Raw genomic sequence first — 15,352 nt, 5'->3', positions numbered from 1 at the left:
AAGATTGGCATCCTGAAGACCGTAATTTTGATTATTAATATAGTTAAGTTGAAAGTTTTTAATTAATAATAATTAATAATTGCATAGCAGTCTTTATGGGGACTTACATTCTAATAGCACCTAAAAATAGGCAAAGTTATGTACAGTTACAATAATATTAATAAAAAGTCAAAAAAGTCAGTAAGACAAATTGTGGAAGTGAAATGCTGATTTATGTTAATATTTATTATCTGTGTCAATTGTAAATGACTTTGAGAAAAGAAATTGTGACAAGGTAAAGAATGTAAAATATGTAGAATGAATAATTTTGCGAATTAGGCAAAATTATTATTGCAGAATTAATTTCAATTTTTAATTAATTTTTGAATTTTTCTGGGTTATTGGGGCATGTCTAATATAAAAGTCATATTAGATAAAGTTTAAGCGGGGGTGAAAGCAGCTCTGTATATATAGAGTCTATTTTCTTAATTAGGGCAGTTAAGTTTTAGCAGAGTGAAAAAGATGTGAGATTAGAAAAGAAATCAGTCAAGAAAGTCAGTGAAAAGAATTAAGAAAAAATGCAGTGAATTAAACATTGCAGTATATCTAAGAATTAATAATCCTAGATAAATCTGAATCTGGAATAAACTTTGATTTCTGAGTTCTAAAATCAAGAAATATAAAAATGTTCTAGTGATATAAGTAAATAAAAGTTCTTGTACGAACTGAACAGTGCAATATATTAGAATATCTACACATGAAACAATGCCCTAATGACATATGATGTGTAATAAAGTTTTGAATTAAGTGTAACAACTAAAAGATGATATATTTTAAAATAATCGAAGAATTAAAGTTTAAAATATTTTAATAAGAGTTTGTAACTAATCGATAAATAAATAAATAATGCAAATATTCCGAAACAAACAAAAGGGATTTAATTGACTATCTTTTAATTAAAATGATGTGGGTAATAAGAGATCAGTAGAATTTGGCAGTATTATTAAAGTAGCATAATGGAGTAACCACAACATTTTGGGCGTACATATATACAAAAACTAATTTTAAAAATTACAACTATACAACACACTGGATACACAATATATAGTTTTTAATATATACAACAATTAGGATATACAACACCACCAAATTTTAATAAAAGAAGGAGACATTGAGAAAACAGCTTTCACAATAAATAATGGTAAATACGAATATTTAAGACTACCATTTGGGTTAAAAAATAGTCCTAACATTTTTTAAAGAGCAATGGATGATATATTACAAGAATATATCGGAAAAATTTGTCATATCTATATAGACGATATTATTGTATACTCACATTCCTTATGAGACATATTTACAAGAAATAATAAGAACCCTGAAAGATGCCAACATGAAAATTTCACTTGAAAAATCTAAATTTTATTAACAAGAAGCTGAACTCTTAGGTTATATAGTCTTCTATAATATAATTAAAACCGATCCAAAAACGATCGATACAACACGCAATTTTCCTATTCCCCAAACATTATGTCAATCAAGAAGTTCCTTAGGGATGACAGGTTATTATAGAAAATTTGTGAAGGACTACGCGTCAATAATTAAACCACTTACCAAATACTTATCTGGTGAAAATGGAAAAATTCCACAACACATGTCTAAAAAGATAAAACTCAATTTAGATGAAGAAGCAATTAAGGCAGCAGTTAAATTGAAAAACTTATTATCAAACGGAGTGGAATTGGCACAAATAGATTTCAAAAAAAAATTTATTCTCACTATCGACGCTTATAATACGAGTGCTGCTATATATATTTCTGTCCTAATAATGAAAATGCGAATATTTATCATCAAAAATTGTTTTATTGTTTTTGAAAGTAATCTACAGCCTGATTTATAAACTTAAGCATACGCTCAAACCAATTGTCGAAGCACTTTTTCTACTCCGATTGAGACACCTCCAAAACATGGTTTTTGAACGCTTCAACAGCATTTTCTGGCGACGAAAATCGTTGACCACGCATTTTTTTCTTGATGTGCTGGAAAAAAATGAAGTCATTGGGTGCCAAGTCAGGGGTGTACGGCGGATGACTCATCAATTCTACGTTTTGGCCGATCAAAAAGTCACTGGTTTGAGCCAATGTGTGGGAGCTCGCATGGTGAACAATGATTCGTCTTCTCTTGTTCGTTTTTCGAATTTTTGCGAAGACTTCAGGCAAACAAATTGCGGTGTACCACTCAGAAGTGACCGACCGTCGATCTTTGCTCAAGCGGAACAGTTGCCACATGAACATTTTTGCTGAAAACAGGCAACCATTTGGTTGGAAGTGCTTCTTCCACGAACAACTTTCGTAGGATTTGGCTCGTCTTCGCAGACCCACATGGTCGATTGTTGTTTTTTTCGGGCTCATACGCATAGATCCATGATTCGTCACCTGTGACGATCTTATAAACGTTTTTTGACGCACCGCGAACGTATTTTTTCAACATTTCTTTGCACCAATCGACACGAGTCTCTTTTGAGCGATTGTCACATTCTGCGGAATCCAGCGAGAACAAATCTTTTTTACGGCCAGGTGTTTATGCTGTAACGAACCTTTCTGGCCGGGGTTTTGCTCGCCGGAGTCCAGGTCCAGTCCTACAATAAATTTATTTGATAGGAGCAGTGGAAAGTTTGGATACACGGAGGCCGGTGGCGTTGGTGCAATGATGTGGTTATCTTCCTCGGTGAAGTTAGTTGGTTTGGCGTAGAAATGTTAATTTCCAACGCCCCTGACAATGTGTTTTGAAGAAATGTGAATTTCTTCTCTATGCAATGACTTTGGCGTAGAAATGTTAATTTCAACGCCCCTGACAATATGTTTGAAGAAATGTGAATTTCTTCTCTGTTCAATGAATTTGGCGTAGAAATGTTAATTTCAACGCCCCTGACAATTTGTTTTGAAGAAATGTGACTTTCTTCTCTCTGCAATGGATTTGGCGTAGAAATGTTAATTTCAACGCCCCTGACAATATGTTTGAAGAAATGTAAATTTCTTCTCTATGCAATGAGTTTGGCGTAGAAATGTTAATTTCAACGCCCCTGACAATGTGTTTTGAAGAAATATGAATTTCTTCTCTCTGCAATGGATTTGGTATGGGTGATAATATTCATGTGTTATTATCACCTTACCGAGTAATTTATTAACGAAAATGTAATTTCGTTATGAGCAAATAAGTAATAGAAATTTATATTTCTATTACTACTAACGAAATGTTAGTTTCGTTATTAATAATAATTTTTAATAGAAATGTGTATTTCTATTAAAAATAAAAAAAAATAAACAAAATAGAAATCGAGATGTAAATTTCGATTCTTGGTGTTTCAGCATGTATAATATGGAGCGACCTGTTCTTAGCTCGATGCCTTGCTGAATGCCTGTCTTGCGCTTTTGCTTCGCCTTTTATATCCGCGAGGTGCGAAGCAAACAGTAGATTTGTTCTTGTAATTGCAACGGTGCGTTGTTTACAAGTTTTATTATTGTTTTGATGTTTTATTTTATTATCATATATTTTTTTTTGTATTATCATATTTTTGTGTTGTAAAATTTACGAACGTAAATTTCATATTACAATGGAATATCGAATGTATGCTGGTGGGAGAAAATGCCAAGGATGCCTCTATCTCACGGTATGTCACATGACGATCTTACATTATTAGTTCACCCACGGCATCAATGTTCGTTTTTGGACGACCTTCACGGAATTCGTCGTTGAACGAGCGTCGTCCACGATTGAATTCATTAAACCAGTTTTTCACAGTGCTATAGAATGGTGCTTCACCGCCATACAAAGACTAAAGGTCATCAATGCACTCTTGTCGTGATAATCCATGTCGAAAGTTGTGAAAAATGTTCGCACAAAAATGTTCACGCGTTAATTCTATTTTTTGGCTGAGATGAATTTTTCAAGTCTCTGTAAATAAAACAATTCACAGTTTAATGACAACACGTTCTGAGTGATGTTATGCTAAAAAATGTCAACCTTTCCAATGGAAATGCCAGATTGCGCCTGGTAACAGTTAGTGTTACCTAGGCCACAAATAAATATAGCAGCCCCGCATAGCAATCGGTGCAGTATTAAGCCAAGATAGCAAACCAATCACATTTATTTCTAAATCATTAAATTCTACAGAGCAAAATTATGCTTCCAATGAAAAAGAGCTTTACGCTACAGCATGTTCTTTAAAGACATTAAGAAATTATCTTTACGGAGTTTCCGACTTTGAAATACATACTGATCATCTGCCCTTCACTTTTGCGATACCTACCCACAACCCCAATACTAATATGAAAAGCTGGCACTCATTTATTGAGGAATTTGCCCCAAAAATAGTTTATAAACCTGGAGCTACCAATGTAGTAGCAGATGTCCTCTCAAGGCATAACTTAAACCACATTTCGGAAGATTCTTCCTCTATAAATACTCATCACTCAACTGAAAGTAGTGATAACACCATCATTCAGGAAACAATGAAGTTTCTTAATCAATTCAAACAATTCTTTTGAGCAAAGCCTCATTTACTATCCATGAATTAATAATGACATTTGGAAGAATTAGACATATTATTCAGTATGTCTAGTAAGTAAATCCGAAAATTTACTTACTATATTAAAAGAATATTTACAACTAAAATTAACAACAGCAATTCATTGTACCATAGAGGACCTCTATGAAATTAAAAACATGCTATTAGATAATTTCAATACCAAATTCGTATGTACAAAACTATTTTCAATTGATATAATCAACCCTGATGATCAGACAGCTATAGTAGAACAAACTATTATTCGCGCACACTGCAATTATAAGCAAAATGTGAAACACATTCAAGGCATGTATTATTAACCTAAAATGAACATCACTTCAATCAATTTGTTAGAAATTGTGATACTTGCAAATATGATAGACACCCGCAAAAAGCTTCAATTGGAGGATCTCAAATTCCTAAAAAAAGAGGGGGAATAGATTCATATCGACATTTTTTCGCCCTAAAATTAAAGTTTCTGCATTGTGTTAACGCGTACTCAAAATATTTAGTAATCAAATTAATTGAAGACAAAAGTAACCTCGATGAAAAAGTATTAGAAATTTTACAAAGATTTCCAGATATTAAAGAAATAACTTTAGATAATGAGCCAGGTTTTACGACAGCTCAGTTTAAATCTTTAATGCAATGATTAAATTTCAGGTATATTATTGTGATCCGAGGCATGGTACTACTAATAGCCAAATAGAGAGGTTCCATTTTACAATAATAGAAATTACAAGATACATCCAGAAGACTATTCTCTAATAACTAATATATGCAAATATCTAAAATAAAAAAATGTAACACGAACAGCTCATCACCACTAAACACTCGAAACTGTAGACCGCAGTCATCGAACATTTAATGAATATGAACGATCATACATATCAGTCGATAAAAACGACTCGGATCAATGGTTGAAACGTATTGTTTCAATACCACCCCATAGTGGTGCATGGATATTGTCTATATGAGCTTATTTTTGAAAAAATTCCCCAAGGTTTCAATAAATTTAATACCATTAGTAATGTAGATCCTTTATATAATATAGATGACTATAGTAAAGAAATTAAATAAAGATTAGAAATAGCGTACACTAGAGCCGAAAACTTCTAGATAAATCTAAATTAAAACAAAAGTGGCTCTACGATAGAAATAGTGACAATTAGAATTAAATATAGGAGATAAAGTTCTACTTAGAAATGAAGTAGGTCATAAGCTAGATAGTCAATACAAGGGTTCCTATAGAATGGAGAGTATAGAAAACAATGGAAACATTAAGAATAAGAAACAGCTAGTACATGCTAATAAAATAAAATTATATAATGAATAAGACTCAATAAATATAGTGATTAAACAAATAAATATAACTAAAATACACTAACTTTAATTATATGAAATTATTAAAAATTAAAACTTTATTTAACAAAGTAAGAATAACTCCGTTATGGCATTATTCTTTCCCAAAAAGGAGGCGTAATGTATATGCTATAGTTATATTGGCAATGCATATTATTAATATTATAATAAGTGGTTCTGTATTTGAATGCGCAGTGTATATACAAATACACTAATTGTTTCCAAGCGCAAACAAATGCAAATTAAATCACTTGTGTATTTTTATTTAAAAAAAAAACTATTTTATTTTTATTTAGTATTATTATAATTTTATTATGTATTTGTTACATAAACTTATTTTAATATTCGCATCAATTATTATTAAATATTTGTATCTAGTATCTTTCAATTTTAGAGTTCCGTAATATTTGTATTTCACATTTTATTTTTATATTTCCGAACACGATTTGAATTCTTTAAACCTTTCCTAACGACTGGCACTTCAAAGTTTATCCTTTGATGTCTGAAGTCGTTAATGAAAATTTTACGATTGGATTGACCAATCGAATTATAGCTTCTAAAATTTGTGGAAAGGCAAAGTGCCGTTATAGTGATATAGGGTGTTAACTCCCCCCTACCTAAGATGAATCGTCCCAATTCATGAAATGTGAAGTTTGTTGATCCAAAGACAATCTCTTGATCCTTATCAATTGTTGGCGTAGTTGACTTGTTTTTAAAATATTTATAGCATTTATAACTAATATATACATACGTGGATAAAGTAGTGTGATAGGTAAGATAAGGCAGTGAAACGAAAGCAAGATAAGCAGAAAAAGAAAGAAGTAAAAGAGGAGAAAAAATAGAAAAGAAGTTTTTAAGAAGTTTGATAAGTTTTGATATGTTTTTTAAGTTTTGATAAGTTTGGATATTTGAAATTAAAACACAAATTGTTAAACACTAAATTAAATTTTTCGATTAAAGGAGTTCCAAGTTCCGTAAGAAGGTCAAGAAACGGATCCATTTCAGATGTCTAAGTCACGAGCAGTCTCCCTTTTAGTCATACGACGTAGTCTCACCTTAGTCACTTAAGGTAGTCTCACATTAACAGCCGCTGTAAACAAACTAATTGACAGATGGCGCTCAAATTTATGCCATATGCCAAGAAAGGGTTTACCAACATAACAAAAAAAAAATTTTTGAAAAAGTTCTATTACTTAAGTAGTTAACAAAATCTAGGTACTTTTTGAGCAGAAGTTATTTGCATAATATATGTATTATAATTTTCTGTTATAAATTTCTTCGACTGTGTGATTTAAATTATAATCATTATATAATAATTAATAAACACATAGCTACGGCTCAAATTCAAAATTTCAAAGTAAAATACATGTTTCAAATATGAATGATCATTTTAGAAACAAATTTTCTAAGTAACAAACTAACTTTGATATGTTATTTTAAAAATCTGATTTTTTTCATTATTATGTTCTTAATATTGGTAGTCTATTCAGATTAATTAAGTTTCAAAGCAAAGTGAACTTATGCAGTGTACTGATAATCCTGTACTTTATACTTTATATTTATTCTTGAAGAATCTTACAAAATTGTGATTTAAATGAACTTACCGTTTTTTCTTGCAAATCGTTAACTTTGCAATGCAAATAAACATTTGCACTCAGTTGTGTGCTGATGTTAACCTTTGTAAAGGGATCAGTAAAGAATGGAAATGGTTCATGTGTGGTTGTTTCGGTTTTTTCGAGTTCATCAGCATCTGGTATATCAGTAAATGGCGATGAAAATTCTTGCCAAAAATTTTTTGGGAACGTATCGAAGGGGTCCCCTGCCCTTGGACGCTTCACTGAAAATGTAAGTAGACAAAATTGTTTTGTCAAAATAAACTACATATTCATACAAAAATATAAAATAAGAGATAACTCGATTAAAGTGTTCACAAGGTGATCGCACTGAGAGTCTACTGGTAGATCCTTTTTAGGCTCAATTTTTCAATCAAGTTCTCAGAGCGGCAATAGTAAGAAAATATGAATCAAAGAGAACATAAAAGCATATATGATAATAATAAACGTATGGTTTTAAATGCGTTATTGCTTTTTATTTTAAATACCTCCTAGTAGAAACAGATAGGAACTTTTTGTTTTTGCATTTATTTGTTAAACTGTTTTTTTGCACATTTTTGTTTTCGTTAAACCGTTAAAACTTAATGATAATTAATTTATTTTTTATTTATTAATTTGGAATATAGTTACGTTTGTGGAGAACGCGTAAAGTGAATTTAACAGAAATGAAACACAGTGTAGCGTACATGCATTAAAGTAACTAATTTTAGATATACTTTGTTCTGAACAGCGACATGGAATGTGCTTAACTAGCATACTTCTAACGCTTATTGCTCATGCAAGAATATTGCTTGCGCAACAAAGATATGTTGTTATGTATTTACTAATGCATGCATGACACTCTGTATATAACAAACAATGCTTACGTATGCAAGTTAAAACCCTGAAATTACATAATGGCACTGCGCCATTGTTTTACATTTTTGTATCTTCAGAATGCGTACCTAGCTATTGCGCATTAAAATATCTCACGAGGCTTACGCGCGTTTGGTTATCTAAATACATTCAGGGTTAATGCCTATACTTCTTATGACAATATTGTTGCAAAATGCTTTCTTAAGGAACTGCAAGTATCTTCCAGAAAGCACATCAAGTATCATATTAAATACTTGATCAATGAGATATCCAAATACTATTCGATAAAGACGCTTACGAGATGCTTTAGAAAATAGAAACTATAATCCTATAGTATGTAGATAGAGAAGCTTCTAGAATATTCTTAAGAATTGCAGAAGCTGGAATCAAATTGCTCAAATCCAATTTTACAATTTCTGGAATGACTTCAGTCATTCTTCATGAAAATGAAAGGAGTCAGTCTTTAGAAATCATTTGTAAATATAAGTTAAGTCATTTATTATACGGGATAAAATTGTAATGTTATATATTAAATAAAATAATTATACATTAAATAAAATATAATTTTTTTAAAAATAAAAATTTATTAAGAATAAATTTAATCGGTAACAATTGCAGAAAAAAAAAGTATACGACGCGAGTGCAAAAAAAACACGATCAACTCACGCAATTGTGGAAAAATAATAATTACGCGACGTGAGTGTTACAAAATAAAAATCCTTGCAATTTATAACACACGACAACAAATGTGATTGCAGAGCATTTAAACAAACAAGTATCCCAAAAAAGAGAGAAAAAAATATTAATAAAAAAAAATAATATAAAAAAATCATATACATATTACGAAAGTAAAAGTTGGATAAAATTATCTACAAAGTTAAAGTTGAAGTTTTTTATTAATAAATTGTTGAAGGAAAAACTGTTCCACAACTTTACCTGAAAAACCAGCAGACGAACAGCATCACTTACAGGAACATCATATGCTACATTCTTCACGAATTGGTGGATGTATATTTTTAAAAAAATTTTTGTATTTATATGTTCCAATATTAATAAATATTTTATCTTAACAATACTTAATATTTTCTATATTAAATAATCAATGTTTTGATACACATAATTAAATAATAAAATACTATTAAATATAAAAAATATGCTATTTATAAATGCTTAGAAAAATTAGCAATGAAACAAAAATATTCAACCTAATACAAATAAACTTATTTTAAACAGTTATAAAAAATAAGTAATTGAATTTAGTTAATATATCTATTTTGAATAATTAAGTTATATTAAGTTTATAATTTTATTTATTATGATTTAAGTAATAAAATTTAGTTAATAATAATAATAAAAGCTTAATATACAAAACATAATCAATTATTATATAATATGGTTTTTATGAATATTCTTCATGAAACCATTGCTACTGTATGGCATAGCACAGCTTCACAACCAAACATTAAGAGCATTTACACTAATAACAACTGTGGTTGCGCTACTCCAGTGTTTTCGCATCATATCATAGGCAAACATCATATTTTAGCAAGAAGCCAGTATAAAATTTCAGCAAAAATTAAATTTTAAATAATTTGGAGACTTTTACATTTCACGTACACAAAGCCAGTCATATACTTTAAGAAAAAAAAAGCACACAAACAAAGTGCAAACATCACATTCAAAAATATTGTCTCACCTACCCATGCATACAAAGATATTTAGTAAGTGTGCGATAACAAAGAAGAGTGAAAAAAGTATTTGTCTATCCAGTCCGAACCAAAAAACTTTACTTCGTCTTTAGCTCCCTTCTTACGCATGAACCAGAAGCTATATTGCATTCGCTCTAATATTAGAGTTTTTTCTATATGATTTTGCCTAAGCAAAATATGTTGTGTACGATATTGGTTTGATTGGTGATTACACTAACAAAATATTAGTGCTCATACTTAAAATAATAAGTTCGATTGTTTATACGTTTGAACAGACATGTTTTTCCCATTCCGTGTACCTTTTCAGAAATCATTATTTTTTTAACGGAGGCAAATTACATGTCTTTATATTTACCTGAGCCTAGATAGCAACGACGCTGAGGGGACCAAGCCGGAATTGGAACACGAAATTTTTCTAAGTTTATTAATTTGCCAAAATTAGCCAAATTTAAGCTTTCTCACCAAGCATGAAATATGATTTAGATAGAAAATTCAATTATCTTTCATTTGGTATATACCCCATATCTGTATGTTGCGTAATAGCAGAGATATTCAAAAAATAAAAAAATCAAATTTTTTGAAAAAACTGACTTTTTTACTTAAAAAATTATTAAAAAACAACTACAAACGGGACCGACTTGCACGGATACTCACCTGAAAAGCAATAAAATAAGCTTTCTAATAAAGTAAAAATCAAAAAAATCTTATGCGCAGATTTTGTGCAAAATCGCATTAAAGTTCGATGTCGAAACCGCTTAAATATCATCCGAATCAAAAAACTAAATATGCAAAATGTTCAAAAATACATCACAAAATACAATTTTAAAACCTCAATTAGATATTTTAATTTTATCATAAAAAATTGTTAAAAAATAGCATTTTTTTTTAGCTTACTTTACTGTAATCATTATATCTTCTCGTGCAAAAAGGGGGCCGAAACAAAATTAATTTTTCTTTAAAGACAATAAAATTTACTTTCCAAAAAACTTAAAATCATAAAAATCGTATGCACAGTTTTTTCTCTATTATTTTTCAAAAATTGTCAATTTTTTACCAAAAATTCAATTATTTGAAAAAAACCTCCACCCTCACAGCGCCAAATGCGGAGCATACTCAAGGCAGGCATGCCAGCGCCATCTAAGTTTCAAGTATAAATATGATGTTTGTATTTTTTTACGCAAGTATTGCGAATAAATAAATTTATAAAAATTTGAATAGAAAAAGCGACTTTCTTATATAAAAAGATTAATTTATAAAAAACTACAATGAAGATCCAAATGCACGCTAAAACCTTTAAAGGCAATAAAACTCACTTTCAATTGCAACATAAATCAAAAGGATTGATTTTGTCTTCACCCCAGGATATTTAATCAAATATGAAAATTATTATTTCTTTTTAAACACATGTTTTTAAAAAAGTAAAGATGACAAATGTTAAGATATACATTATAATGCATAATTGTAAAATATCAACAAAATATTTCAATTATATCATAGAAATTTCATTAAAAATAAAGAATTTTTTTTATAGTATGCATTTATATATAGAAATAAATGTTCATGCACGAACGGGACCAAAATCATCTATACATTTTTATAAAGATGAAGAAATTTCCTTTTCAAAAAGCTCAAAATCGTAAAAATCTAATGCACAGTTTTTTTATAATCATTTTTTAAAAATTTCTCTATTTTTTACCAAAAATTCAATTTTTTTATATAAATAAATTGTGTCACAGCGCTAAGGTCGGAGTATATAGGAGGCACAGAAGGAAAAGCGCTATCTGTATTATAAGATAGAATGTTATGTTTGTATGTTTAATGCATTTGTTGCGAATAAATGCATTAATGTGAATTTGAATAGAAAAAGCGACTTTCTTATATAAAAAGATTAATTTATAAAAAACTATAATGAAGATCCAAATGCACGCTAAAACCTTTAAAGGCAATAAAACTCACTTTCAATTGCAACATAAATCAAAAGGATTGATTTTGTCTTCACCCCAGGATATTTAATCAAATATGAAAATTATTATTTCTTTTTAAACACATGTTTTTAAAAAAGTAAAGATGACAAATGTTAAGATATACATTATAATGCATAATTGTAAAATATCAACAAAATATTTCAATTATATCATAGAAATTTCATTAAAAATAAAGAATTTTTTTTATAGTATGCATTTATATATCTCAATAAATTTTCATGCACGAACGGCACCAAAATCATCTATACATTTTTATAAAGATGAAGAAATTTTCTTTTCAAAAAGCTCAAAATCGTAAAAATCTAATGCACAGTTTTTTTATAATCATTTTTTAAAAATTTCTCTATTTTTTACCAAAAATTCAATTTTTTTATATAAATAAATTGTGTCACAGCGCTAAGGCCGGAGTATATAGGAGGCAGAAGGAAAAGCGCTATCTGTATTATAAGATAGAATGTTGTGTTTGTATGTTTAATGCATTTGTTGCGAATAAATGCATTAATGTGAATTTGAATAGAAAAAGCGACTTTCTTATATAAAAAGATTAATTTATAAAAAACTACAATGAAGATCCAAATGCACGCTAAAACCTTTAAAGGCAATAAAACTCACTTTCAATTGCAACATAAATCAAAAAGATTGATTTTGTCTTCACCCCAGGATATTTAATCAAATATGAAAATTATTATTTCTTTTTAAACACATGTTTTTAAAAAAGTAAAGATGACAAATGTTAAGATATACATTATAATGCATAATTGTAAAATATCAACAAAATATTTTAATTATATCATAGAAATTTCATTAAAAATAAACAATTTTTTTTATAGTATGCATTTATATATAGAAATAAGTTTTCATGCACGAACGGGACCAAAATCACCTATACATTTTTATAAAGATGAAGAAATTTTCTTTTCAAAAAGCTCAAAATCGTAAAAACCTAATGCACAGTTTTTTTATAATCATTTTTTAAAAATTTCTCTATTTTTTACCAATCAGCATTGGCGCGAAAAAAAATCACTCCGTAACTTTCAGTGTTTTCTAAGCGAAAAACTTAAAAAGTGATATTAAACTCATCACAAAAAATCGAAACAGTGACTCTTAAACAATATTAATAAAAAATAATAGTGCCAGATAAAATAATATATTATTATATTTATTTCTTTTTGCGAAAAAAGTGAATTTTGACTTTGTTTCCGAATTTGTTCATTTTTTTCAAAACTCACACACACTTGAAAATAGCTGATAGAGACAGCAAACAAAGCTTTAAAGCTCAAAAACAAATTTACAAGAAAGTGTTGCAAACGGGTAGAATAACTAAACAAATTACAAATCGCAAATTTGAAAAATTGTGTAATTGTGTAATTAAATAACAAACTTTTGCTAAATAAATAAAATAAATAAATACGCGAAAGGACACCTCAGAAATTTATTGTTTGATAAATTCTTAAGTAAAATTGAAATTTATATTTTATTATATTATAAATTTATATTGTACTTATATTAATAATATATATATATATTTTTTCTTAATACATACTACATTTTTCATGCCATTTAAAACAGAACTTTAAAAATTTTTATAATTAAATAATTAAAGAGTAGAAGCTTCTATTTCACAACAAATTACTCAGAGACAGTTGGGTGCTCAGCTAACTCCCGCGATACCAACCACGATATGCCAATTAATAGATCACCGCCTTCGCATAGCGGAGGCACAAACCACTCACCCATATGCTACCCAACAGCAGATGGTTGTTCTGAGAAGCCAACCACGAACCAAACAGCAATGCTAAACAACCAATCCCAAAGGCAACGCTCATACTCGGTAAGTGAAACTTCTTGCAAAAAATCAAGCTGCCAACCGCAAAGTCCAGTAACATCTTCGAAAAATAACACAGCATCAGCGCAACAAAATAATGCAGCGCAACATGCCAAATATATTGCAAAAGAATAGTAACATGGCAAAAAATCCTGATTCACCCAAAGTCCGTGGCATGAATAAATATATTCAAATCATAAAAAGAAAACGTAGCCCGAAACAAAAAAATGCTAGCAATGCATTCTCGACAAAAACTCCAAAAATAGAAAATATTTCAACAGCGAATCGTTTTGTCGTTCTAGCCGAAGATGATAAAAATACCAGACCCGCCCCTACCCAGAAACCGCCACCCATATTTCTGCGTGAAAAAAACTCAAACGCTCTTATATACTCCCTAACACAAAGTATTGGCAAAGATTCTATGCATGTTGTGCCTCTTCGTAAAGAAAATGTCGATGAAACAAAAATTTCGATCAACGAAGAAAAACATTACAGAAAAGTTGTAAACAACTTCGAAAAAAATGGTAAAAATTTTTACATATATCAATTAAAAAGTGCCAAAAGTTTAACAGTGGTTATAAGAGGAATATAACCAGATTTGAACACAGCAGCAATTAAAGAAGCATTTGCAGAAAAAGGATTTAAAACAAAATCTGTATACAACATTAAAAACCGCGATAGAGTTTTTAATTGTGAAGGCTGGTTGCCTTCACCGCTAATTATAAGGGATGTGTAGTACACACTACCGAAAAACAAAGAATGTTTCCAGCATTGCGTCCCCGCTCTCAGTCAGTAATCACACCACAACCTATTCAAACGCGATCTCAGCCAAATGCTCCATCTGACTCCAACAATACGTGTACACGAATTTCATATGTAAACGCTGTTAGAGACGCTGTTCACTGGCCCAAGCAACGTTCAAAATGAAAGCTCTACTAAACCATCTTCAAATATTGAAAACATGATCCAACTGTTTATGGAAAATATGACACAATTTATCCAACTGTTTATGGAAAATATGACACAATTTATGGGAATGATTCAAAATCAAAATATTCTGGAATGCTAACGGTTTAGGCCAACATAAAAATGAACTTTTATTGTTTTTACAATCACATCAAATTGACGTCATGTTTATCTCAGAAACCCATTTTAACGAGAAAAGCTACTTTAAGATACCTGGTTACATACTCTACGATTCGATATATGTCTAGAAGAGTACATAAAAGGTCTGACTATAACCTCAATTTATTGTCCACCTATTGTCCACTTCAATGCCAAACATACATTCTGGGGCACAAGACTTATATCACCAAAAGGAAAATCCCTGATGAACGTGATATCAAAACTCGACCTTAACATATCCTACACTGGCAGACCAACATGCTGGCCATCAGATCAGAAAAAAACTCCAGACGTCATTGATTTTGCGGTAACAAAGAACTTATAAAAAAATC

The 15,352-nt window shown here is 29.8% G+C and overlaps 1 protein-coding gene across 1 annotated transcript in view; it reads left to right on the top strand.

Annotated features, from left to right (window-relative positions):
• Window positions 1-14,030, top strand: part of LOC119666137 — a 15,558-nt gene extending 1,528 nt beyond the window's left edge. Inside the window, exon 2 of the mRNA XM_038075418.1 lies at window positions 13,674-14,030. Coding sequence (XP_037931346.1) covers window positions 13,674-14,030 — 357 coding nt within the window. The remainder of the gene's footprint in view (window positions 1-13,673) is intronic.
• The last annotated feature ends 1,322 nt before the right edge of the window (window positions 14,031-15,352 follow it).

The sequence above is a fragment of the Teleopsis dalmanni genome, chromosome 1 (genome assembly GCF_002237135.1).
Source record: "Teleopsis dalmanni isolate 2A chromosome 1, ASM223713v2, whole genome shotgun sequence".
In the NCBI taxonomy this organism is placed as follows: domain Eukaryota; kingdom Metazoa; phylum Arthropoda; class Insecta; order Diptera; family Diopsidae; genus Teleopsis; species Teleopsis dalmanni.
The sequence above is the reverse complement of the archived record's forward strand: the minus strand, read 5'-3'. Positions and strand labels throughout refer to the sequence as shown.